The 27583-nt window shown below is 36.4% G+C and overlaps 1 protein-coding gene across 1 annotated transcript in view; it reads right to left on the minus strand.

Moving 5' to 3' along the window:
• The window catches only part of ACBD6 (acyl-CoA binding domain containing 6), a 217914-nt gene that overhangs the window by 95426 nt on the left and 94905 nt on the right, over positions 1-27583 (minus strand). The window contains exon 6 of the mRNA XM_021682563.1: positions 14188-14277. Within this exon, the coding sequence (XP_021538238.1) occupies positions 14188-14277 (90 nt within the window). The remainder of the gene's footprint in view (positions 1-14187; positions 14278-27583) is intronic.

Raw genomic sequence — 27583 nt, forward strand, 5'->3', positions numbered from 1 at the left:
GCAAACATGAAACCAGCCCTACAAGAAATATTGAAAAGGGTCCTCTAAGCAAAGAGAGAGCCTAAAAGCAACACAGACCAGAAAGGAACACAGACAATATACAGTAACAGTCACCTTACAGGCAATACAATGGCACTAAATTCATATCTTTCAATAGTTACCCTGAATGTAAATGGGCTACATGCCCCAATCAAAAGACACAGGCTATCAGATTGGATAAAAAAACAAGACCCATTGATATGCTGTCTGCAAGAGACTCATTTTAGAACCAAAGACACCTCCAGATTGAAAGTGAGGGTGTGGAAAACCATTTACCATGCTAATGGACACCAAAAGAAAGCTGGGGTGGCAATCCTTATATCAGACAAATTAGATTTTAAACCAAAGACTGTTTAATAAGAGATGAGGAAGGACACTATTTCCTAGATAAAGGGTCTATCCAACAAGAAGATCTAACAATTCTAAATATCTAAGCCCCTAACATGGGAGCAGCCAATTATATAAGCCAATTAATAACAAAAGCAAAGAAACACATCGACAACAATACAATAATAGTGGGGGACTTTAACACCCCCCTCACTGAAATGGGACAGATCATCTATGCAAAAGATCAACAAGGAAATAAAGACGTTAAATGACACACTGGACTAAATGGACTTCACAGATATATTCAGAACATTCCATCCCAAAGCAACAGAATACACATTCTTCTCTAGTGCCCATGGAACATTCTCCGGAATAGATCACATCCTAGGTCACAAATCAGGTCTCAACCAGTACCAAAAGATTGGGATCATTCCCTCCCTATTTTCAGACCACAGTGCTTTGAAACTAGAACTCAAACACAAGAGGAGAGTCGGAAAGAACTCAAATACATGGAGGCTAAAGAGCATCCTACTAAAGAATGTGAATGGGTCAACCAGGAAATTAAAGAATTTTAAAAATTCATGAAAACAAATGAAAATGAAAACACAACTGTTCAGAATCTCTGGGATGTAGCAAAGGCAGTCCTAAGAGGAAAGTATATAGCAATACAAGCCTTTCTCAAGAAACAAGAAAGGTCTCAAGTACACAACCTAACCCTACACCTAAAGGAGCTGGAGAAAGAACAGCAAATAAAGCCTAAACCCAGCAGGAGAAGAGAAATAATAAAGACCAGAGCAGAAATCAATGAAATGGAAACCAAAAGAAGAGTAGAACAGATCAATGAAACTAGAAGCTGGTTCTTTGAAAGAATTAACAAGATTGATAAACCCCTGGCCAGACTTATCAAAAAGAAAAGAGAAATGACCCAAATCAACAAAATCATGAATGAAAGAGGAGAGATCACAACCAACACCAAAGAAATACAAACAATGATAAGAACATATTATGAGCAACTCTATGCCAGCAAATTAGATAATCTGGAAGAAATGGATGCATTCCTAGAGATGTATCAACTACCAAAACTGAACCAGGAAGAAATAGAAAACCTGAACAGACCTATAACCACTAAGGAAATTGAAGCAGTCGTCAAAAATCTCCCAACAAACAAAAGCCCAGGGCCAGATGGCTTCCCAGGAGAATTCTACCAAACATTTAAAGAAGAATGAATACCTATTCTTCTGAAACTGTTCCAAAAAACAGAAATGGAAAGAAAACTTCCAAACTCATTTTATGAGGCCACCATTACCTTGATCCCCAAACCAGACAAAGACCCCATCAAAAAAGAGAATTACAAACCAATATCCCTGATGAACTTGGATGCAAAAATTCTCACCAAAATACTACCCAACAGGATCCAAAAGTACATTGAAAGGATTATTTACCACGACCAAGTGGGATTTATCCCTGGGCTGCAAGGTTGGTTCAACATCTGCAAATCAATCAATGTGATACAATACATTGATAAAAGAAAGAACAAGAACCATATGATCCTCTCAATAGATGCAGAAAAAGCATTTGACAAAGTACAGCATCCTTTCTTGATCAAAACTCTTCAGAGTATAGGCATAGAGGGTACATACCTCAATATCATAAAAGCCATCTATGAAAAACCCACAGAAAATATCATTCCTAATGGGGAAAAACTGAGAGCTTTCCCACTAAGGTCAGGAACACGACAGGGATGTCCACTATCACCACTGCTGTTCAACATAGTATTAGAAGTCCTAGCCACAGCAATCAGACAACAAAAAGAAATAAAAGGCATCCAAATCGGCAAATAAGAACTCAAACTCTCACTCTCACTCTTTGCAGATGATATGATACTTTATGTGGAAAACCCAAAGACTCCACCCCAAAACTGCTACAACTCATACAGGAATTCAGTAAAGTGGCAGGATATAAAATCAATGCACAGAAATCAGTGGCATTCCTATACACCAACAACAAGACAGAAGAAAGAGAAATTAAGTCGAGCCCATTTACAACTGCACCCAAAACCATAAGATACCTAGGAATAAATCTAACCAAAGAGGCAAAGGATCTGTACTCAGAAAACTATAAAACACTCATGAAAGAAATTGAGGAAGACACAAAGAAATGGAAAAACGTTCCATGCTCATGGACTGGAAGAACAAATATTGTGAAGATGTCAATGCTACCTAGGGCAATCTACACATTCAATGCAATCCCCATCAAAATACCATCCACTTTTTTCAAAGAAATGGAACAGATAATCTTAAAATTTGTATGGAACCAGAAAAAAACCCGAATAGCCAGAGGAATGTTGAAAAAGAAGAGCAAAGCTGGCGGCATCACAATTCCGGACTTCCAGCTCTATTACAAAGCTGTAATCATCAAGACAGTATGGTACTGGCACAAAAACAGACACATAGATCAATGGAACAGAATAAAGAGCCCAGAAATGGACCCTCAGTGCTATGGTCAAGTAATCTTCAACAAAACAGGAAAGAATGTCCACTGGAAAAAAGACAGTCTCTTCAACAAATGGTGTTGGGGAAATTGGACAGCCATGTGCAGAATAATGAAACTGGACCATTTCCTTACACCACACACAAAAATAGACTCCAAATGGTTGAAAGACCTCAATGTGAGACAGGAGTCCATCAAAATCCTAAAGGAGAACACAGGCAGCAACCTCTTCAATCTCAGCCACAGCAACTTCTTCCTAAAACATCGCCAAAGGCAAGGGAAGCAAGGGCAAAAATGAACTATTGGGACTTCATCAAGATAAAAAGCTTTCGCACAGCAAAGGAAACAGTCAACAAAACCAAAAGACAACCGACAGAATGGGAGAAGATATTTGCAAATGACATATCAGATAAAGGGCTAGTAACCAAAAATCTATAAAGAATTTATGAAACTCAACACCCAAAGAACAAATGATCCAATCAAGAAATGGGCAGAAGACATGAACAGACATTTTTCCAAAGAAGACATCCAAACGGCCAACAGACACATGAAAAAGTGCTCAACATCGCTCGGCATCAGGGAAATCCAAATCAAAACCTCAATGAGATACCACCTCACACCAGTCAGAATGGCTAAAATTAACAAGTCAGGAAACAACAGATGTTGGCGGGGATGCGGAGAAAGGGGAACCCGCCTACACTGTTGGTGGGAATGCAAGCTGGTGCAGCCACTCTGGAAAACAGTATGGAGGTTCCTCAAAAAGTTGAAAATAGAGCTACCATACGATCCAGCAATTGCACTACTGGGTATTTACCCCAAAGATACAAATGTAGGGATCTGAAGGGGTACATGCACCCCGATGTTTATAGCAGCAATGTCCACAATAGCCAAACTGTGGAAAGAGCCAAGATGTCCATCGACAGATGAATGGATAAAGAAGATGTGGTATATAGATACAATGGAATATTATGCAGCCATCAAAAGGAATGAGATCTTGCCATTTGCAATGACGTGGATGGAACTGGAGGGTATTATGCTGAGTGAAATAAGTCAATCAGAGAGAGACATGTATCATATGACCTCACTGATATGAGGAATTCTTAATCTCAGGAAACAAACTAAGGGTTGCTGGAGTGGTGGGGGGGGGGGAGGGATGGGGGTGGCTGGGTGATAGACATTGGGGAGGGTATGTGCTATGGTGAGTGCTGTGAATTGTGCAAGACTGTTGAATCTCAGATCTGTACCTCTGAAACAAATAATATATGTTAAAAAAAAAAAGAAGAAGAAGAAGATAGCAGGAGGGGAAGAATGAAGGGGGGGAAATCGGAGGGGGAGATGAACCATGAGAGACGATGGACTCTGAGAAACAACCTGAGGGTTCTAGAGGGGAGGGGGTGGGAGGATGGGTTAGCCTGGTGATGGGTATTGGGGAGGGCATGTTCTGCATGGAGCACTGGGTGTTATGCACAAACAATGAATCATGGAACACTACATCAAAAACTAATGATGTAATGTATGGTGATTAACATAACATAATTAAAAAAAAAAAGTCAGAATAATAGTTCCCTCAGAGTGGGAGTGGGAAGATCGATATTGATAGGAAGCTCCTTAAGGAAACAAACCTATTGGGGTTTTGGAAATGTTCTCCTTTAATACAGATGGTAGTTGCATCAGTATGTGTGTGTGTATTAAGTTGGGTCCTTAAGATTTTTGTACTATATGTATCTTACTAAATGTATTTTATATGTCAATTCTTTTAAATAATAAAGAAAAACTACTCTAGTACTATCGTACCAAATATATTTTTTTATTCCAATTTTTATGCATTTTTTATTTTTTTAAGTAATCTTTACACCCAACATGAGGCTCAAACTCATGACCCCAAGATAAAGAGTTGCATGTTCTACCACTGAGCCAGCCAGGCACCCCTATACCAAGTATCTTTAAAATATGTTATATACGTGTAAGTAGAGAAAATAAAGATGAGAATAAAATGTACTCAAATTTTACAGTGGAGCAGTTAAGACTTAGGGCTTTATTTAGAGTCAGAATGACATGTTCAAATCTAAACTTTATCACTTACTAGCTCTAGGACTTCCCAACCTCCTGTTTCTTCACCAATAAAATGCAGATAACACCTACATTATAGCACTGATGTGATGACTAAAAGAGATAATGTATATAAAATGCTTAGTACACAGTAAACACTAAAAAACTGTTTTATATCTTACCCCTCTCCCAACCCACACACATAATTATAGATGGTTTTACTTACTGTTTTATACTTTTCTCATGACTTTGTTTGTTTTTTGTCTTTTTTCAGATAATGAGGAACTCTGAATTCAAATCTAGAGAGTTTGGAATTTGTCCTATGGGCAGTGCAGTCTTAGACAGTTTTGACCAGGTCAGTGACATAATAAACAGCAGTCTCAAGAAGTCTCTGTTGGCAGCAATATTCTTGGTGGACTTGGGGAGGAGGAGTAGACTTGGTCAGGAGCAGCAAGACAGCTTGAGATACAGAGGTCATTAAGTTAAGCCCCACAACACCCTGGTGAAATCTAGACTTGTCATTATTCCTATACTTTAAAAAAAAATACATTTTCTATTTATTTCATGAAACTACATACAGAGATAGAATTTCTTTTTTTTTCAGATTCATTCATTTATTCGTTCATTCCACGTATCCTTTTTTTTAACTGAGATGTAACTGACATTCAACATTATATTAGTTTCAGGTATACAACATAATGATTCAATATTTATATACACTGTGAAATGATCACCACAGTAAGTTTAGTTAACATCTCATGTTTTTGAAATCTTTTACAATACACAGACACCAAGGCATTCACGGAGAGGGCACGGTGCTCTCTGCCATTATGTAAACCACAAGTTTATGTAATTTATAAATCACCAAGTCTTAAATATTTCAGTACCACTCAAACAAAATATTTTCCACTTGAACTGCATTAACACCTACTACACAGTGTAAACACCTAACACCACAGATGCTCCCACTTCTCCCTCAGCCCTGCTGAGTTCCTTAATATTACTTTACAGTAAATCTTAGAAAACCTAGTAATAAATCTTCAGCATTCAAATACCTCCAGTGTGCGTTGGGAGTAGTTTTAATCTTTCTCCAGGGTTTGAAAGATCAAAATTACTCAAGAGGTCTTTGGGGTGTATGTGTGTATATTTAACCCATATCCTAATTTCAAATATGGTTAAGAACCTAAGTTCCAGAGTTGAACTAAAAATCAATACCAAGCAGTGGAAGAGACAAAAGTGCGTCCATAATACTGCTAGATAACAAATGAAATCTATAAAGGATCTTTCTTAGAAATAAAATAAAAAGTTCCAATTCCATCAGTCACAGAATATAGAAACTGCAGTGCAATAAAAGTACATATGAGATATACTGACGGGTAAAAATGACAGAAAAACACAGATTAGACTTTGACATATCTCTAATTACGACTCTGTTTCAGGCTAATGGTAAAAATTAGTCTTCAGATAGTTGATAACATCAGCCTGTCTCTGCTGGGTTAGTACCACGATCTGTGGCCAAGCAAATACTTCTAATAAAATTGATTTTCCTTTTTGGCAACCAATAGGCCAGTCAATAATAATGTTGTTTAAGAAAGATTGAATCATGAGGGAGATGAACCCTTCCTTCCATTTATTATGTTTGTATTGTCTATATTTGAAGAGTTTTCAATAACGAAACCAAAGAAGAAATTACAAGGGGAAAGCTATTCTGAGAGCTAATCTCCAAAAGCCCTGTGACTTGGAAGCATGTTAGCAATCCAAACTGACAAAGCCAAGAGCATTCCCTTAACTGAAGCCAAACTGTACGGATTAGGATTGTCAATAACAAAGGAAAATCGAGGCTAGGGGCAATATAAAGTAGTCCTGTGAATACAAAGATGTCAAGGAAAAAATTGGCTGCACATAGTCCTAAATGATCCATTCAAAAACCTACATGAAACTTTTACTTTGCATTAAAACTGGTGTTCTGTAAAGAGTATTCCATAAGGCCACATAAGGCAGTTTTTGGATTGTTTGTCTTATATTAACCAAACATAATACAAGAAAAACATAGACAAAAACCTCAGGCTATTCCTAACTTGAGAACATTTCCCTCCAAAATACCCCCTAACAATGCAAACCAAATAAAAGACAAGAGTGCATCAATACTTTGTTGTTTTGTTTTTTAACTTGCTTAACTTTATGGTAGTGGATAGGGGAAGCAAGGGATGGAAACATGATTTAAAAGTTCATAAAGAAAAATAAACAAGTAAAAATCACAGGAAAATTTCTCAAAAAGTAGTGAAGGAACCTATCCTACAAGATATTAAAAAATATTTTGAAGCTATAATCCTTAAAACATCATAGCACAAGTACATGAACAGAAAAACAGAGCAATGGGATAGGAAAGAGCCCCAGAAATACCCTGAAATAATACAGAGGAAGTGAGAATATGGAAAAAAGAAAGATACTTCAAATTAATAGAGGAAAGATTATTCAATAAACATCGCTGAACAAATGATTAATCATCCACACAAAAATAAAATTGGCACCATCTGGACAAAAATAAAATCTCTATTACATACATGTGACACAAATTAATTCTGGATGGATCAAGGAAACCATGAAATGATGAAAGTATGAGAAGGAAACATGGCGAAAAATTTTAATATTTTTATTACAAAGTGCTAATTTTCCTTAATATATAAAAAGTTCCTCTAGGGACGCCTGGGTGGCTCAGTTGGTTAAGCGTCTGCCTTCGGCTTGGGTCGTGATCCCGGGGTCCTGGGATCGAGTCCCACATCGGGCTCCCTGCTCAGCGGGAAGCCTGCTTCTCCCTCTGCTTGTGCTCACTTGCTCTCTCTCTCTCTCTGACAAATAAATAAAATCTTTAAAAAAAAAGTTCCTCTAAATGAAGAAGAAAACATCAATCTAATGGGAAACTGAGCAAAGCATATGAGCAGATATTTCACAGAAAATGAAATACAAATGGTTCTTGGTTACAGGACAGGATGCTCAACACATTGGTCCATTTATATGGTACCAGTTAAATAAATTATGATATATCTCTATAAAGGAATATTATGCAGACATTAAAAAAAGTAAGGCAGCACTATCAATACTGATATAGAACAATCTCTAAGATAAAGAAAGCAAGTGTGTGTAGTTTGCTACGTACATGCTTATATATATATATATAACATATCCTGCATGGATATATATAAAACTAGTAATAGATATGTCTCCAGAAGAGGGAACTGGGTGGCTGGGAAACAATGATGGGAGGAAGAGTTTTTAAAAATGAGTCTTTTGCGTTTTTTGAGGTTTTTTTTTTCTTTTAAGATTTTATTTATTCAGGGCGCCTGGGTGGCTCAGTCGGTTGAGCGACTGCCTTCGGCTCAGGTCATGATCCTGGAGTCCCGGGATCGAGTCCCGCGTCGGGCTCCCTGCTCGGCGGGGAGTCTGCTTCTCCCTCTGCCCCTCCCCCCTCTCATGTGCTCTCTCTCATTCTCTCTCTGTCAAATAATAAATAAAATCTTAAAAAAAAAAAAAAAAAAAAGATTTTATTTATTCATTTGACAGAGAGAGATACAGCGAGAGAGGGAACACAAGCAGGGGGAGTGGGAGAGGGAGAAGCAGGCCTCCCGCAGAGTGAGGAGCGTGATGCAGGACTTGATCCCAGGACCCTGGGATCATGACCTGAGCCAAAGGCAGACGCTTAACTGACTGAGCCACCCAGGTGACCCGAGGTTTGTTTTGTTTTGTTTTTTTTAATATACATAGTACCTACTAAAAAAAAAATAAATGGAATATATATATATTTCAAGGCAAATTATGGCAGCAGGCTCAAAGCTAGGGAACTGGCCCAAGAAGAATGCATACATGTCTAATGGGAAAGAAGTATTTCTTCTGATAAAGCAACAAGGACACCCAAAAAGTTCTGGTAAATGCTTAGGTCCTTTCTGGTACTCATGTTCTATTTTTCTAACATTTTGTCAACTTCTTTATAAGCCAATATTACTTTATTCAATAATCACTGAGCATCTACAGTATGTCAGGTATTACGCGAGGCACTGGTGATACAACCAGACTCTAGCACCTGTATATGGTAGTGCTGACAGTACAGACATGTAATCAGCCAATTACAGTACAAAGTGATTGTACTGTAATAACTCTTTGATGAGCTTAAGAACAGGGAGCTATAAACTACTGAGTGTGTCTAAGTGGCTGAGTGAAGGAAGGCTTCCTGGAGCAAGTAATGTGTAGGCTGAGGCATAGGAAGGAGAATGAAGGAGAGAGAAAATAGCATATATAAAGGCCAAGAGGTGAGCAACATGTCAAGTCCTTCAAAGAAATGAAGCTTAGCACACCAGGGATGGGGCATAAGCAAGGAGCATGCTGAGAAATAAGTGGAGATGTAAGATCATAAAGGGCTTTCCAGGGCACATGAAATTTAGATTTTGCCCTGGAAAAATAAAAGTAAACAAGAAAACAGTTGCAAATTAGCATTTTAGAAAGATTCTCCAGGATCTCCAGGAATTTCCATTGAAAAATGGAAAATATACTGAAGGATATCAAGATTAGAAGCAGAAATATAGTTCAGAGCTGCTGAAATAATTTAAGAAGGCTGAACTAGTGTACTAGAAATGTTGAAATAGAGAAGTGAGTAGAGGGGCGCCTGAGTGGCTCAGTTGTTAAGTGTCTGCCTTTGGCTCAGGTCATGATCCCAGGGTCCTGGGATCGAGCCCCACATCGGGCTCCTCGCTCCGCGGGAAGCCTGCTTCTCCCTCTCCCACTCCCCCTGCTTGTGTTCCCTCTCTCGCTGTGTCTCTCTGTGTCAAATAAATAAATAAAATCTTCTTAAAAAAGAGAGAGAAGTGGGTAGATGTGGAGATATACTTAGAAGGCAGAACCGACAGGACTTGAATGGGTATGAAAATGAGAGAAGAATCAAGGATGATCCTGGAAAACTGGTTGGATGATGGTGCCAACCACAGTGAGGGGTAGTGGCAGTTGTTGAGATGGTAGGTCCAGTGTAGGATACTGTGACTCTGAAGTGTCTGAGGGAGAGCCAAGAAGAGATATATGTTTTTAGACCTACTGGCTGAGATCTGGATTAGTGATAAAGCTTTCTCTTATTCTCTGTGAAATGAGAGAATCTGAGAATGAAAAGGACTATAAGACTTTTCAGGCAAAATTAAAGATGGATACCATAATTTATGATAATATCAGAGTTGTATAATTTTTTTTCTAGCTTGCCCAGAGACTAGGTGTACATGTGTAAAAGGCAGGTAATTGGATTAATCAGAATTAGGCTTTTCCCATGTGGCTTTAACAGTTGAAAAACAGACAGAATAGAGATGAAGATGACTATAATAGCATGAGAATGGATAAAATGAGCTGAAATGGGAGAAGGCAGATCAGTAAAGAAACTAGAGATTTCTTTTAGGTCAAATAAGAAATTTAGAGTGAAGTGGAGAGTGTAGTTAGAACTAAAAACTTTAGGTTTAATGAAAAAAGCCAGGATGATCCCAAAGGCCTAAAGGGCTAGACTGGAATGGATATATATGGTAATCAATGTTATGTAAAGAAAAGCATTTTATATCTAATATACTAAATTAAAAAGTAAACACCTAGAACAAGACAAGGATACCCATTTATATTACTTCTATTTGACATAGTACTAGAAGGCCTAGTCAGAGCAAGTAAGCAAGAAAAATAAAAGGAATCCTGGGGCACCTGACTGGCCCAGTCAGAGATAATGTGACTCTTGATTTGGGGTCATGAGTTTGAGCCTCACACTGGGTGTACAGATTACTTAAAAAAAAAAAGAAAAGAAAAAGAGAAGGAATCCAAATTGTAAAGGAAGAAGGAAAATTATCTCTGTTTATAGACAACAAACATGATCTTATATGTAAAAAAACCCCAAAGATTCCATAAAAGCTGTAAGAACTAATAAACGAATTCAGCAAAGTTGTAGGATACAAAATCAACATGCAAAAATCAGCTGTGTTTCTGAACACTAACAATGAACAATCCAAAAAGGAAATTTAGAAAACAATTTCATTTACAATACCATCAAAAAGAATAAAATACTTAGGAGTAAACTTAACCAAGGAGGTGAAAGAACTATACACTGAAAACCACAAAATGCTGCCTAAAGAAATTAGAGAAACCAATAAATGGAAAAACAACCCAAAGAGTGGAAGATATAACATTGTTAAGATGCCAATACCCCCCTAAGTGATCTACAAATTCAATGCAACCCCTATCAAAATCCCAATGACATTTTTTGCAAAAATAAAAAAAAAATCCATCTTATTAAGCAACCCAGAATAGCCAAAACAATCTTGAAAAAGTAAAACAAAGTTGTATGGCATCTGGCTGGCTCAGCTGGAGGAGCATGTGACTCTTAATCTCGGGGTTGTGAGTTTGAGCCCCACATTGGGTGTAGACATTACTTAAATAAATAAATTAAATAAAAAAAAAAAAGACAACAGAAAGTTGGAGGTGTCACAGTTCCTGGTTTCAAATTTTACTACAAAGCTATGGTAATCAAACCAGTGTGGTAAGGGCACAAAGACAGAAATATAGACCAATGGAATAGATATAAAGTCTAAACCCTCATATATATGATCAAATGATTTTTGACAAGGGTTCCAAGACCATTCAATGGGGAAAAGACATTTCAACAAATGATGCTGAGAAAACAGACTATCCACGTGCAAAAAAATGAAGTTGGACCCCTACCTTAGGCCATATACAAAAACTAACTCAAAATGGGTCAAAGACCTAAACATATGATCTAAAATTATAAAACTCTTAAACATAGGGAAAAAGCTTCAAAATATTGAATTTGGCAATGATTTCTTGTATATGATACTAAAAGCACAGGCAACAAAAGAAAAAAATAGGTCAGGCAGACTTCATCAAAATTTAAAACTGTTGTGCATCAAAGGACACTATCAACAGAGTGAAAGACAATTCACAGAATGGGAGAAAATATTTGCAAATCATGTATCTGACAAGGTTTTGACATCCAGAATATATAAGGAATTCCTACAACTTAACTTAAAAATACAAACAACTCAATTTAAAAATGCGCAAAGGACACAAACAAAGAAGATATACAAAGGGCCGATAATCGAGTGAAAAGATGTTCAACATCACAAATCATTAGGGAAATGCGTATTAAAACCACAATGAGATACCACTTCACACTCAGTAAGATCCCTATTATCACAAATACAGAAAATAACAAGTGTTGGTAAAGATGTGAAGAAACTGGAACACTTGTGTATGGCTGATGGGGATGTATAATGGTGTAGCCACTGTGGAAAATGGTATGGTGACTCCTCAAAATATTCCACAAAGAATTACCATATGCTCAAGCAATTCCACTTCTGGGTATATACTCAAAAGAAGTGAAAGCAAGGACTCAAATAAACATTTGTTTCCTATGCTCATAGGAGGATTCATCACAATAGTGAAAAGGGGAAAGTAACCCAAGTGTCCATAGATGGATATTTGGATAAACAAAATGTGGTATATACATACACTGATATATTATCTAGTTTTAAAAAGGAAGGAAATTCTTTTTATTTTTTTAATTTTTAATTTATTTGAGAGAGAGGAGTAAGTGAGAGAGAGCAAGAGTGGGGGAGGAGCCGAAGGAGAGGGAGAAGCAGACTCCCCGCTGAGCAGGGAGCCGGACATGGGGCTCGATTCCAGGACCCTGGGATCAGACTCTGTGCCAAAGGCAGACACTTAACCGAATGAGCTACCCAGGCGCCCCTAAAAAGGAAGGAAATTCTGACTCATGCTACCAACATGGAGGATCCTTGAAAATATTATGTTAAGTGAAATGAGTCAGTCAAAAAAGGACAAATATTATAAAATTCCACTTATATGAGATACTTCGAATAGTCAAATTCATGAAGGTAGAAAGTAGAATTGTGGTTGTTAGGAGCTAGGGAAATGGGTAGTTAGTTAAGGATTCAGAATTTCAGTTGGGGAAGAAGAAAAAGTTCTAGAGGTGAATGGTGGTGATGGTTGAACAATTTGAATGTACTTAATGCCACAGAACTGCACACTTAAAAATGGTTAAAATGGTAAATTTTATGTTATGTATATTTTGCTACACTAAAAATAAAAAGGAAAGAAAACATAAGGGTAAATCTTAATGACCTTATATTTGGCAATGGTTTCTTAAGTATGACACCAAGAGCACAACCAACAAAAGAAAAAATAGATAAATTGAACTTATATCAAAATTAAAACCTGTGCACCAAAAGACACTATCAAAAAGTGAAAAGAACCCATAGAAAGGAAGAAGATACCTGCAAATCATGTGTCTGACAGTGGTCTACTACCCAGAATATATAAAGAACTCTCAAATCTTAACAACAAAAAGACAACTCAATTTAAAAAGGGGTGAAAGACTTGAATAGACATTTCTCCAAAGGAGATTCAGACTTTGTTAACAAGTACATGAAAAGATATCAACATCACCAGTTGTTAAAGAAATACAAATCAAAATCAAGCAAAATGTGATATCGCTTTGCCCCCAGTATAATGGTTACTAAAAAAGAAAATAAGTGTTGGCAAAGCAGTGGAGAAATTAGAACCCTCATGCATTGCTGGTAGGAATGTAAAATGGTATGATTCCTGTGGAAATAGTTTGGAGGTTCCTCAAAAACATCAAATTACCATACAACTCCGAAATCCTACTCTTAGGTACAGAACCAAAAGAACTGAAAAGAAGCATTCAAAAACACATACATGAATTGCTCACAGCAATTATTCACAACTGCCAAAAAATGGAAATAACCCAACTGTCCATCAACTGACGAAATGATAAACATGTGGTATGCCGTACAATGGTATATTTAGCCATAAAAAAAAAATGAAGTACTGTTACATGCTACATGATGAACTTGAAAACATTATGCCAAGTGAAGGAAGCCACTGATCATGATTCCATTTATATGAAATATCCAGAGTAGGCAAATCCATTGAAACAGAAAGCATCCAGAGTAGGCAAATCCATTGAAACAGAAAGCGGATTAGTTGTTGCCAAGTCTGTGATGAGGGGGAAATAGGGCGTGACTGCTTAGCAAGTACAAGGTTTCCTTTTGGGGTAATGAAAATGTGAAACAAGAAAGTAGCAACAGTCACACAACACTGTTAAGTGTATGAATGCCAATGAACTTTACACTTTAAAGTGGTTAATATGGTGAATTTTATGTTGTGCGAATTTTACCTCGATTTTTTAAAAAAAAGCTCCCTCTTTATCAGTCTTACCTGACAGTTAATATCAGCTCTATATTGTAGCAGGACTGTAACTAGTTCTTTATGTCCTCGATCACATGCCCAATGGAGTAGAGCTCTTCCCTAAAAACACACAAAAAAGAAATGAATTTGTTGTTCCAGTTATGAGGCCTGGTAAAACATACTTTTTTCGTTGAGAATCGTGTATATATTTTATTATTATTTTTATCGGAGTATAGTTGACATACAATGTTACATTAGTTTCAGGTGTACAACAGTGATTCAACTTCTCTATATGCTATGCTATGCTCACAAGTGTAGCTGCCATCTGTGACCATACAATTCTCTTTTTTAAATTTTTTTATTGTTATGTTAATCACCATACATTACATCATTAGTTTTTGATGTAGTGTTCCATGATTCATTGTTTGCGTATAACACCCAGTGCTCCATGCAGAACGTGCCCTATCTAATACCCATCACCAGGCTAAGCCATCCCCCCACACCCCTCCCCTCTAGAATCCTCAGTTTGTTTCTCAGAGTCCATCGTCTCTCATGGTTCGTCTCCCCCTCCGATTTCCCCCCCTTCATTCTTCCCCTCCTGCTATCTTCTTCTTCTTCTTTTTTTTTTTTTTAACATATACTGTATTATTTGTTTCAGAGGTACAGATCTGAGATTCAACAGTCTTGCACAATTCACAGCACTCACCATAGCACATACCCTCCCCAATGTCTATCACCCAGCCAACCCATCCCTCCCACCCCCCACCACTCCAGCAACCCTTAGTTTGTTTCCTGAGATTAAGAATTCCTCATATCAGTGAGGTCATATGATACATGTCTTTCTCTGATTGACTTATTTTGCTCAGCATAACACCCTCCAGTTCCATCCACGTTGTTGCAAATGGCAAGATCTCATTCCTTTTGATGGCTGCATAATATTCCATTGTATCTATATACCACGTCATCTTTACCCATTCATCTGTCAATGGACATCTTGGCTCTTTCCACAGTTTGGCTATTGTGGACATTGCTGCTATAAACATCGGGGTACACGTACCCCATCGCATCCCTACATTTGTATCTTTGGGGTAAATACCCAGTAGTGCAATTGCTGGATCATATGGTAGCTCTATTTTCAACTTTTTGAGGAACCTCCATACTGTTTTCCAGAGTGGCTGCACCAGCTTGCATTCCCACCAACAGTGTAGGCGGGTTCCCCTTTCTCCGCATCCCCGCCAACATCTGTTGTTTCCTGACTTGTTAATTTTAGCCATTCTGACTGGTGTGAGGTGATACCTCATTGAGGTTTTGATTTGGATTTCCCTGATGCCAAGCAATGTTGAGCACTTTTTCATGTGTCTGTTGGCCATTTGGATGTCTTCTTTGGAAAAATGTCTGTTCATGTCTTCTGCCCATTTCTTGATTGGATCATTTGTTCTTTGGGTGTTGAGTTTAAGAAGTTCTTTATAGGTTTTGGATACTAGCCCTTCATCTGATATGTCATTTGCAAATATCTTCTCCCATTCTGTTGGTTGTCTTTTGGTTTTGTTTACTGTTTCTTTTGCTGTGCAAAAGCTTTTGTCACCATACAATTCTATTACAGTATCACTAACTATATTCCCTGTGCTGTGCCTTTTATTCCTGTGATTTATTCATTCCACAACTAAAAGTCTGTATCTCCCACTCTCCCTTCACCCATTTTTCCCATGCCCCAGCCCCCTTCCCTCTGACAACCATCAGTTTGTTCTGTGTATTTATAGATCTGATTCTGCTTTTTGTTTATTCATTTGTTTTGTTTTTTAGATTCCACATGAGTGAAATCATATGGTATTTGTCTTTATTAACTAGATTCATTTCACTTAGCATAACATCCTCTAGGTCCATCCATATTGCTTGCCATTCTCATCCTTTTTTTACAAGAGCATAATATTTGTATGCGTGTGTGTGTGTGTTGTGTACACATATAGATATATCACAACTTCTTTATCCATTTTTCTATCAATGGACACTTAGGCTGCTTCCACATCTTGGCTACTATATGTAATTCTGCAATAGACATAGGGGTGCATTTACCTTTTCAAATTAGTGTTTTTGTTTTCTTTGGGTAAATACCCAGTAGTGAAATTACTGGATCATACAGTATTTTGGGGGGGGGGGATCATATAGTATTTCTATATTTTTAAAGATGTTATTTATTTATTTATTTATTTATTTATTTATTTATTTATTTATTTATTTGAGAGAGAGCACGTGCACAAGCAGGGCGAGGGGCAGAGGAAGAGAGAAAAGCAGACTCCCCTGCTGAGCAGGGAGCCCAATGTAGGGCTCAATCCCAGGACCCCAGGATCACGACCTGAGCCAAAGGCAGACACTCAACTGACTGAGCCACCCAGGCGCCCCTGGTATTTCTAATATTTTGAGGAACCTCCATACTGTTTTCCACAGTGGCTACACCAATTCACGTTCCCACCAACAATGCAGGAGGGCGCCTTTATCTCCACATCCTCTACAACACTTATTTCTTGTGTTTTTGATTTTAGCCATTCTGACAGATATAAAGTAATATCTCATTGTGGTTTTTTTCTGCATTTTCCTGATGATTACTGATGTTGAGCATCTTTTCATGTGTCTATTGGCCATCTGTATGTCTTTGGAAAAATGTCTATTCAGATCCTCTGCCCACTTTTTAATTGGGTTACTTTTTTTGGTGTTGAGGCACATGAACTCTTCATATATTTTGGATATTAACCCCTCATTGGATATATCACTTGGAAATATCTTTTCCCAGGCGCCTGGGTGGCTCAGTTGGTTAAGCGACTGCCTTCGGCTCAGGTCATGATCCTGGAGTCCCGGGATCGAGTCCCGCATCAGGCTCCCTGCTTGGCAGGGAGTCTGCTTCATCCTCTGACCCTATCCCCTCTCATGTGTTCTCTCTCTCTCAAATAAATAAAATCTTAAAAAAAAAAAAAAAAAGAAATATCTTTTCCCATTCAGTAGGTTGCCTTTTTGTTTTGCTAATGATTTCCTTTGCTGCGCAAAAGCTTTTTATTTTGATAGAGTCCCAATAGTTTATTTTTGCTTTTGTTTCCCTTGCCTTAGGAGACGTATCTAGAAAAATGTTGCTATGGCCTATGTCAGAGAAATTACTACCTGTGTTCTATTCTAGGACTTTTATGGTTTCAGGTCTCACATTTAGGTCTTTAATCCATTTTGAGTTTATTTTTGTGGATGGTGTGAGAAAGTGGTCCAGTTTCACTCTTTTACATGCACCTGTCTACTTTTCTCAACACCATTTATTGAAGAAACTATTTTTTCCCTATTGTAGATTTTTGTCTTTGTCATAGATGAATTGACCATATGAGCATGGGTTTATATTTGGGTTCTCTACTCTGTTCCATTCATCTATGTGCCTATTTTGTGCAAACACCATACTGCTTTGATGACTACAGCTTTGTAGTCTTACCTTGAAATCTGGAATTATGATACCTGCAGCTTTTTCTTTCTCAAGACTGCTTTGGCTATTCAGGCTCTTTTGTGGTTCCATCCAAATTTTAGGATTATTTGTTCTTGTTCTGTGAAAAATGCTGTTGGTATTTTGATAGAGATTGCACTGAATCTGTTTATTGCTTTGGGTATGAACATTTTAACAATACTGGTTCTTTCAATCCATGAGCAGGGACTATCTTTCCATTTGTTTGTCTTTAATTTCTTTCATCAATGTTTTATAGTTTTTAGAGAACAGGTCTTTCACCTCCTTGGTTAAGTTTAGTCCTAGGTATTTTACTATTTTTGGTGCAATTGTAAATGAAATTTTTTCTTAATTTCTCTGTTATTTTGTTATTAGTATATAGAAATGCTGATTTCTGGGTATTAATTTTGTATCTTCCAACTTGACTGAATTCATTTATCAGTGCTAGTAGTTTTCTGGTGGAGCCTTTAGGGTTTTCCATGTATAGTAACATGTTATCTGCAAAGAGGGACAGTTTAACCTCTTCCTTACCAATATGGATGCCTTTTATTTCTTTTTCTTGTATAATTGCTATTGCTAGGACTTCCAGTACTATATTGAATTAAGTGGTGAGAGTGGACATCTTTGTCTTGTTCCTGATCTTAGAGAAAAAGCTCAGTTTTTCACCATTGAGTATGGTGTTAGCTGTGGGTGTTTCATATATGGCTTTTATTATGTTGAGGTATTTTCTCCTCTAAACCCACTTTGTTGAGTTCCTATCATGAACAGATGTCAAATTTTGTCAAATGCTTTTTCTGCATCTATTGAGATGATCATATGATTTTCATCCCTCATTTTGTTGATGTGGCATATCACATTGATTGGTTTGTGAATACTGAACCATCCGTGCATCCCCAGAAAAAAATCCCACTTGGTGGGGGTGAATGATCCTTTTAATGTATTGTGAATGTGGTTTGCTAATATTTTGTGGAGGATTTTTGCATCTATGTTCATCAGGGATATTGACCTGTGGTTTTCTTTTTTGGTGGTATCTGTGTACAATTTTGGTATCAGGGTAATGCCGGCTTCATAGAATGTATTTGAAAGCTTTCCTTCCTCTCCTATTTTTTGGAATAGTTTAAGGACAATAGGTATTAACTCTTCTTTAAATGTTTGATAGAATTCACCTGTGGATCCATCTGATCCTAGACTTGTATTTTTTGGTAGTTTTTTGATTACCAATTCAATTTTGTTACTAAGATTTTCAGATTTTCTATTTCTTCCTGATTTAGTTTTAGAAGACTGTATGTTTCTAGTAATTTATCCATTTTTTCTAGGTTGTCCAATTTGTTGGCATATAGTTTTTCATATTAGTCTCTTAAAATGCTTTGTATTTCTGTGGTGTCAGATGTTACTTCTCCTTTGTTTCTGACTTTATTTATTTGGGTCCTTTTTTGCCCCCCACCCCATGAGTATGGCTAAGGGTTACCAATTTTATCTTCTCAAAGAACCTCCTTCTGATTTCATTGATTTTTTTTCTTTTTCTTTTTTAGTCTTTATGTCATTTCTTTATGCTCTGATCTTTATTATTTCCTTTCTTCTACTCACCTTGGGTTTTGTTCTTCTTTTCCTAGTTCTTTTAGGTGTAAGGTTAGATTGTTTATTTGAGCTTTTTCTTGTTTCTTGAGGCAGGCCTGTATTGCTATACATTTCCTTCTAAGAACTGCTTTTGCTGCACCCCAAAGATTTTGGATCTTTGTGTTTTCATTTTCATTTGTCTCCATGTTTTTTATTTCTTCCTTGACTTCTTCACTGACCCACTGGTTGTTTAGTATCATGTTGTTCAGCCTCCACATGTTTGTGTTTTTTCCAGTTTTTTTCTTGTAATTGATTTCTAGTTTCATACTGTTGTGATCAGAAAAAAAACGCATGGTGCGATTTCATATTCTTAAAATATTTGAGACTTGTTTTGTGGCCTAACGTGATTATTCTGGAGAATGTTAGATGAGCACTTGAAAAGAATGTGTATTCTGTTGTTTTTGGATGGAACGTTCTATATATATCTGTTATACCCATCTGTTATAATGTGTCTTTCAATGATACTGTTTCTTTATTGATTTTCTGCCTAAATCTATCCACTCATGTAAGTGGGGTGTTAAATTCCCTACTATTACTGTATTACCATCAATTTCTCTCTTTATGTCCATTAATATTTGCTTTATGTATTTAGGTGCTCCAATGTTAGGTGCAAGATATTTACAATTCTTATAACTTCTTGTTGGATTGATCCCTTTATCATTATGTAATGCCCTTCTTTGTCTCTTGCTACAGTGTTTCTTTTTTTTTAAAGATTTTATTTATTCATTTGAGAGAGATAGAGACAGAGACAGAGAGAGCACAAGCAGGGGAAGAGGCAGAGGGAGAGGGAGAAGCAGATTCCCCGCTGAGCTGGAAGCCCAACATGGGGCTCAATTCCAGGACCTGGAGATCATGACCTGATCCAAAGGCAGACGCTCAAACATGTGAGCCATCCAGGTGCCCCTACAGTGTTTGTTTTAAACTCTATTTTGTCTGATATAAGTATTGCTACCCCAGCTTGTTTCTTGCTTCTATTTGCATGGTAAATGTTCTTCCATCTCTTCACTTTCAGTCTGTGTCTTTAGATCAGAGGTGAGTCTCTTGAAGGCAGCATATAGATGGGTCTTTTTTTATCCATTCTGCCACCCTGTATCTTTTGATTGTAGCATTTAGGCCATTCAAGTAATTATTAATAGGTATGTCCTAAAAGATATAATGTTTTAAGAAAGACAAAGTAATATGTAAAACTGTAGGTTAATCATTCTAAGAATAGTTGACAGAAAATGCTCCACGGGAAAGGTAGTAGGCTTTTCTAAATCAACTGGAAATCCTGAGTTCTACTTCTGGAATCCATTATGCACGAGCCCAATGACTTACTTCAGCCTGATCCATTTCCTCACCTATAGAGTGAAGAAAAGGATAATACTAACAGCAGTAGCACCAATAGTATTTGTTGAATGAATGAACTATAAGATAATGCGTTGTTAATTTTAAAGTACTTTATAAATGTAAAATATAGTTTTCTTAAATTATTATGTTCACTTCTTCTGGTGAAAGAAATCTTATGGATAAAATATGAGTACTTCAACTTAGGTAGAAATTACCATCAGTATATCTAAATTAACTCATATATTCCTTACAATGTAAGAAAATTTAGTCAGTTTGAAACTAAGCATTGCCCGTTAATATCCCAAATTTACACTCTGAAATATCTAAAAAAACCCCACTAATACAGTCTGCTAGTGTCTATCTTCAAATGTTGCACTTGCAAAACAGAATAGATGATTAATTGTTAGGAGACAAAGTACTAAATATGAAACATTTAACCACTGTCTACCAAAGACTCACAGTTACTATCAACATGTTAATTTTATTCTCCACTTTCAGAAAATCTTGATTTAGTTAATTAAAGAAGCTCACTTGGTCCAAAGAATAAAAAAAAACCCAGAGGCTAAGGGCTTTTCTGAAGAAATTAGTGGTATATAGTTTAAGCCTAGTTTCTGAGGGTAGAAGTGATGTTGTCATTTTTAAAGAATGTAATGTTTTTCTACATTAAGTTGAAATCCCTACTTAATGTTATTTTAGAAAAGATTTAAGAAGATATAAGCAGGGACAAAGATGGTTTTAAAGTAAAAAGCACTTTTCAAGAAAGCTTTTCTAAACCCACTTTATACCCTTTATCTTTCAGACTGTCTTCATGCACCTAGTAGTTCGACTAATTAAACCAGGATTTACTCTTGAAGAAAACAACAAGAAAAAAACAAAGACAACTTCTTCCATACAGATTATTCTTCTCTTTTTCTTCCATTTGCTCAATTTACTTACTTGTGAATATGTTTTCCTACAGGCCTACACAAAATCCAAAGAGGAAGGAAAGCAGAAAATTTTAAAATGTGGGCAAATTCTTCACAATTTGTTATAGCAGCAAAACTATTTTGTTCAGAGCCCACTAAGAATATCTTTTAATGGAGACAGTTCTAAAAGCCAAGTAAAAAATGTATTGTCTAGTAGAGAAAAGAGTTTCCCATGTTAAAATTTCTGTAGCTCTAATGTGTATTAACCTGCTGTTACTAAGGCGCAAATTCCAAAACCCTTCATAGGGACAATCAGATACTGTAATAAGACTCTTGGGGAAAATACCAATGTATAAAATATTCTATAGTTCTATTTAACTGTTTCACAGATTTTACATTAAGAGAATCAGGATTTCAAAGTCTCTATCTTTTTTCGTTCTAATTTTAAGTGTATATTTTATGGCTGTTAAGTTAAACTATTAACAAGAATTACTGCACAGTTAAAATGACATGTGATATACTTACATGGGGCACCTACCAAAGTACCTAATAGTTAAGTAAGAAAACATAATATTAATATATCTAGTACTTTTACTTCAAAATGTACAGATAATTTCTACTTTTCAACTAGGTTCCTGATTTCTCCTTAGGTTTAACCCAATAGGGTTATATCGACTAATGCTAAAATATAAATCCTTAGCCGTTGCGACGGGAAAGCAGACAAGCAACACATTTTACTGTCTCATGGGAGTTATATTTTAAATTTCCCATATGTGGTGCCAAAAATTTACTTTAGGGGAAACACCTATGACTGGACCCCAGTAGTGATTTCCACTTTAGATATATTTTCCAGAACGGTAGCACTAGTCCAGCAATGTTTTAAGGAGGATGATGTGCTCTCAGACATTTACACTACGCTTTTTAATATGTTTTTTGACCCATGATGTAATTAATTTTTGTAACACATTATTTTAATGGTACACTAATTAACCTTGAATTAGAATGAATTCTCTGACAATGACTTTCTGTAGAAGTGCTGAAGATATCTACATTAAGACCACCTAATGATTAATATTTTCACACAGTATTAAGAAGCCCAAAACAAGAGCAAGATTAAACATACCTGTAAATAAACAAAGATAAAATAAATCAGGCTTTGGAATTTTGCTTTCAAAATGTTCTATACTTAAATGAAGAAAGACCAGCACAACTAGGTGTCTGAATGTGATCTCTTCAGATCGCATAAATCTTTCCCCTTTTACTTCAAATTATAAAGTTCCTGTGACCATGCTCTAAGATTATAAATTCAAGTAATAACATGACCAGTAATTTGCAGAGATGCTATCCTCATAACCATTCAGGACAAAATCAGGAAGTAAACACCTGTGTTTTCTTCCTTTTCTCTTTGGTAACCACACACATATCTCGACCAATACAATGCAATTATTAAATTATTTCAGATACAGGATTTCATAATCTCTCCTCTAAAAGAAAAACCATGAAGTAGATACACATTAAAGCGACAAGTTTCTTAAAGACTATCCAAATTCATAAAGTAGTTCACCTATTTTTTATATAATTGCTTTATTTTCTATGAATGATACAATCTCCTATAAATTTTCAAGTTAAATGTACTTTCACTGTACCACAAAAGCTGACAATTCTTTGTTTCTAGTTTTAACAAGTCTCCTGAAAAAATATCCTGCAAGTATTTAGGGGATTAGGGGGAAAGCCATTATTTAAAGGAAGCTTTGGCTACAGGAAGACTAAGAAGCACTATTTGGAAAGCTCTGGATAAATTCTGGAATTCGAATACAGTAAAACACAGGGGGTAAAAAAGAGTTCTCATCTGTTAACCACAAGTGCAAATGCTGTCCTACCTCAGACAGATGAATGACTCTTAAGTGCTCTGAAAGTGCAGGGTGGCAGCTAACCTATTAAGTGGTATTACTTTCATACTTTATGGAAAATACAGAGCAGGTCTTAATATTTTAAATGCTGCTTTGATATCCTTAGTTATTGTCCTTATACCTGTAGAATTTTTTTAAAACTAGATTTTCTCCTGATACCACAAATTAAATGAAAAATGAATGCATTATAAAACGAGTCTTGATGTTCTTATGGTATTCTGAGAACACATACAAAATGTACACCATAAGTACAGTAGACAAAAACATAGCAAAGTTAGTATATTTAAATTTGTGAGAGTTGTCATCTTGCTATCCTGTGCAAAAGAAATACTGCAAACAGACTGACTTGAATTTCTCTCTGCAAAAACACTGGGTTTAAATTGACAATTGTGGTGGAGACTGACTTCAGCTACTGATAACCTTCCGTGTCTCTGTCCCCTCTGTCATCCCTATCGTCTACCCTTTGCTGCTAGGGCTGCTAGGGCAGCTGGCTACCTGCAGCACCAGAAACTACACAAGGCCTCCCACTTACACCTCCCTCTCAATAGTGACCCGACAATGTTGTTTCAAAAATGTAAAGACAGGATTAGGACCAGGAGGCAGTTTAAGGTGCCAAGATGTGCCTAGCAGGGAAGGCAGTGGCTCCCTGTAGGATACTTTATTTACCAGCATTAAAGAAAATACCACATACCAGTATGTGTGATACATATTTAAATCAGCAACTATTCGATCTCTTTCACCGGCTAAGATCTAAGGTAAAGAGAAACGCTGTTGCTGAGTTATCAGGGAATTGAGAAGCATTTTAAATTTACTACTTTAAAAAATCTCCTCACACAGAGTTACTAAGCCATAATGTTAGTGACTTAAGGATGAAGAAATAAGCAAGGGAGTTATTACTTTATCCTGTATAAAATAAGTAATAATAAGTTGCCATGAAAACAGCCCAGGTTGGGTGCCTGGGTGGCTCAGTTGTTAAGCGTCTGCCTTCGGCTCAGGTCATGATCCCAGGGTCCTGGGAAGCCTGCTTCTCCCTCTCCCACTCCCCCTGCTTGTGTTCCCTCTCTCACTGTGTCTCTCTGTGTCAAATAAATAAATAAAATCTTAAAAACAAAAAAGAAAAGAGAACAGCCCAGGTGTCCATCACAAGGCAATGGATAATGATATATTTATATGATGGAATATTACTCAGTAATATGAAAAAAGAAAGAACTGATTTACAGAACAAAGTGAATGAATCTCAAAACATAATGCTAAATGGAAGAAAACTTACACAGAAAGTACGTATTATGATTCCATTTACATAAAGTTCTAAAACTTACAAAACCAATCTATGGTAGAAAAATTATAAGAACAATGGTTACATTTGTGGAATTAGAAGAACGAACCAGCTGGGAAGGGGCATGATGGAACTTTCTGGGGTGATAGTAATGTTCTATATCTTGACAAGAGTTTCACTTACATAGGTATATGAATTGAATGTGCAGTTAAGATTTGTGCATTTCACTGTATGTAAATGCTATCTCAAAAGAAAAAACAAATACTGAATTCTAGTAAGTGATATGATGCTGAAGCATTTAGAAGGAAATGTGTTGTCTGCAAAATACTCTGAAATGCATCTAAAATAAGATTGACTGATGGACAGAAAGATGGATAGATATTGATAAAGCCAGCACAGTAAAATATTAGTCGTAGAATCTAGGTGGTAGGGATATAGATGTTCACTGTAAAATTCTTTCAACTTTGCTGTATGCTTAAAATTTTTCATAGTAAAGTGTTGGAAAAAATCAAACAAAAATTTGTACATCCACATTCATAGCAACATTATTCATAATAGCCAAAATATGAAAGCAACTCAAATGTCCAAAGACAGATAAATGAAACGTGGTATAGACATACAATGCAATATTATTTAGTTTTAAAAAGCAAGGAAATTCTGACACATGCAATAACATAGATGAACCTGAAGACGTTATGCTAAGTGGAATAAGTCAGTCACAAAGGACAAATACTTGTGATTCCATTTCCATGAGATACCTAAAGTAGTTACATTCATGGAGATAGAAGGTAGAATGGCGGTTGCTGGGGGGGGGGGGGTGGAGATGGGGGAGGGAATGGGGAGTTAGTGTTTAATGAGTACAGACTTTTGGTTGGGGAAGATGAAAAAATTCTATAGATGGATGGTGGTGATAGTGCAAGTGAATGTATTTAGTACCACAGCTAAATGGCTAAAATGGTAAATTTTACGTTATGTGTATTTTACCACAATAAAAAATGAGAAGTTGCCAAAGCTCATAAGATTTAACCTACTTTTACTACTTTCTGATTTTGTATTAAATATGAGCTTCTGATATAAAGTTAGGGTCGATTTTGAAATGGTGCTGCCCGTACTAATGCAAATGAGAATGTGACAGTTTAGAATGCATTGCTCAATTATTAGTGTGAATGAACAAATGCCTTCAAATTACTATTTTAATCAAATATACAATCAAAATAACATATACTCAAATGTAGAAAGTTATTTAAGGACTTACATTTTTTTTCCTTTCTCAAATCTTAAATAAAAACATAAATTTACCCTCAATATACTGACTCTGCTTCTTAAACCTTTTGTTAGGTTAACACCATCAGTTTCACGAGATTTTGCAGCCGTTTCTCAAGGCAAAAACATGTAAATTGTATTCTGACATGAGCTACAAATTTAAAGCAAAGCAAGAAGGGAAAGAGATGGAGAGAAAGGTAACTTCCTTCAAAGCATTTGAAAGAACCAACAGACATATGGAGAATGGTATAGTAAGTATAACTATAAAACTTGTTTTTTTTTTTATAAAACTTTTTTCTGTTATGTGAAAAACAATGTCCTATTTACAGTATCAGCTGGAAACACCATGTAATTTTCTCCAATTAGAAACACGTGCCTTACTATATTAGTAGTAATTACAGCTTGAATAAATAAAAGATATACACCAGGAACTATACTTATTCATAATAACTTCATTATGAAATATGAATTATTTAAAAGCATTTTATATATATGTTCATGTGCCATGATAGTTACAGATCCAAATATATACATTTCCAGCAATATATGATTGTGTTTATTTCAATAGGTGGAAAAGCAAGCATATCATTTATGACTATAAATTAAATTTCTATGACTATGACTTGTTTTATGACTATAATTAAATTTCTTTATGTGCTTACAGCAAATTTTTAGTGCAATAAATGTAATTTTTAGTCATCTAAGGCAAGACTGAAATTGGGTTGAACTTGCTGGATGAACATTTTAAATAAAGTCATATACCATCCCAAAGAATCCTAGGTAATCAGTAATGAAATCTCTCAAGCTCAAATATCAGATAGATGGACACAAAGAACTGGATGTCCTTTCAAAACTTTAATTGTCATCCAACTTATTATAGTAGGGAAATGTCTTTTTTTATAAAGGGGTTAAGAGTATTTAGCTAGCAATTTAATTCTGACATTTCATACTTTTAGTCCATCATCAAGGCTTACCAAGTTGTTTTATTTGCTAGAGCTTTAAAAGTCATGAAGCAATATCATTTATTTTATTTAGGATGTTAAGTTTGATTCTAATTTTAAGCTCTCATTTCCCTCATGTTCTTAAATTAATTCATACAAATCCCTGATTAATAATAAAAGGCTTGCCATCAGTATTCAAGGCCCAGCCTGAGATGTCATGGCTGAGAGGGCAGAAATCTGCTTGGAGCAATGACAGAACCCAACTGAATTCTTGGCGTCTCAGTCTATGAATGTGTAAGCACTTCATCTGTTCCTGGAAACACAATGTTCTGGCAGGCTGGGGGTAAAGGTAGCTGCATGGGTAACAAACTGGAAGACCTGGGAAACCATACTACATCAAAGTAACTGAATGACAGAAGCACTACATTTTACAAGTTTCTTTTATCTTAAAAAAAAAAAAATTGTGTTAGTGTAAGCGATTTGTGTTCTAGACATTTTATTCCTATTAATGCTGTCCAGTGATCTTTGCAAAGGTCGTGTGGTAGATTTGCCTTTTAGTACTATTTTATAAAAGAAATTGTTGGGGTGCCTGGGTGGCTCAGTCGTTTAGCGTCTGCCTTCGGCTCAGGTCGTGATCCCAGGGTCCTGGGATCGAGCCCCGCATCAGGCTCCCTGCTCCGCGGGAAGCCTGCTTCTCCCTCTCCCACTCCCCTGCT

The sequence above is a fragment of the Neomonachus schauinslandi genome, chromosome 6 (genome assembly GCF_002201575.2).
Source record: "Neomonachus schauinslandi chromosome 6, ASM220157v2, whole genome shotgun sequence".
Taxonomy (NCBI): Eukaryota; Metazoa; Chordata; class Mammalia; order Carnivora; family Phocidae; genus Neomonachus; species Neomonachus schauinslandi.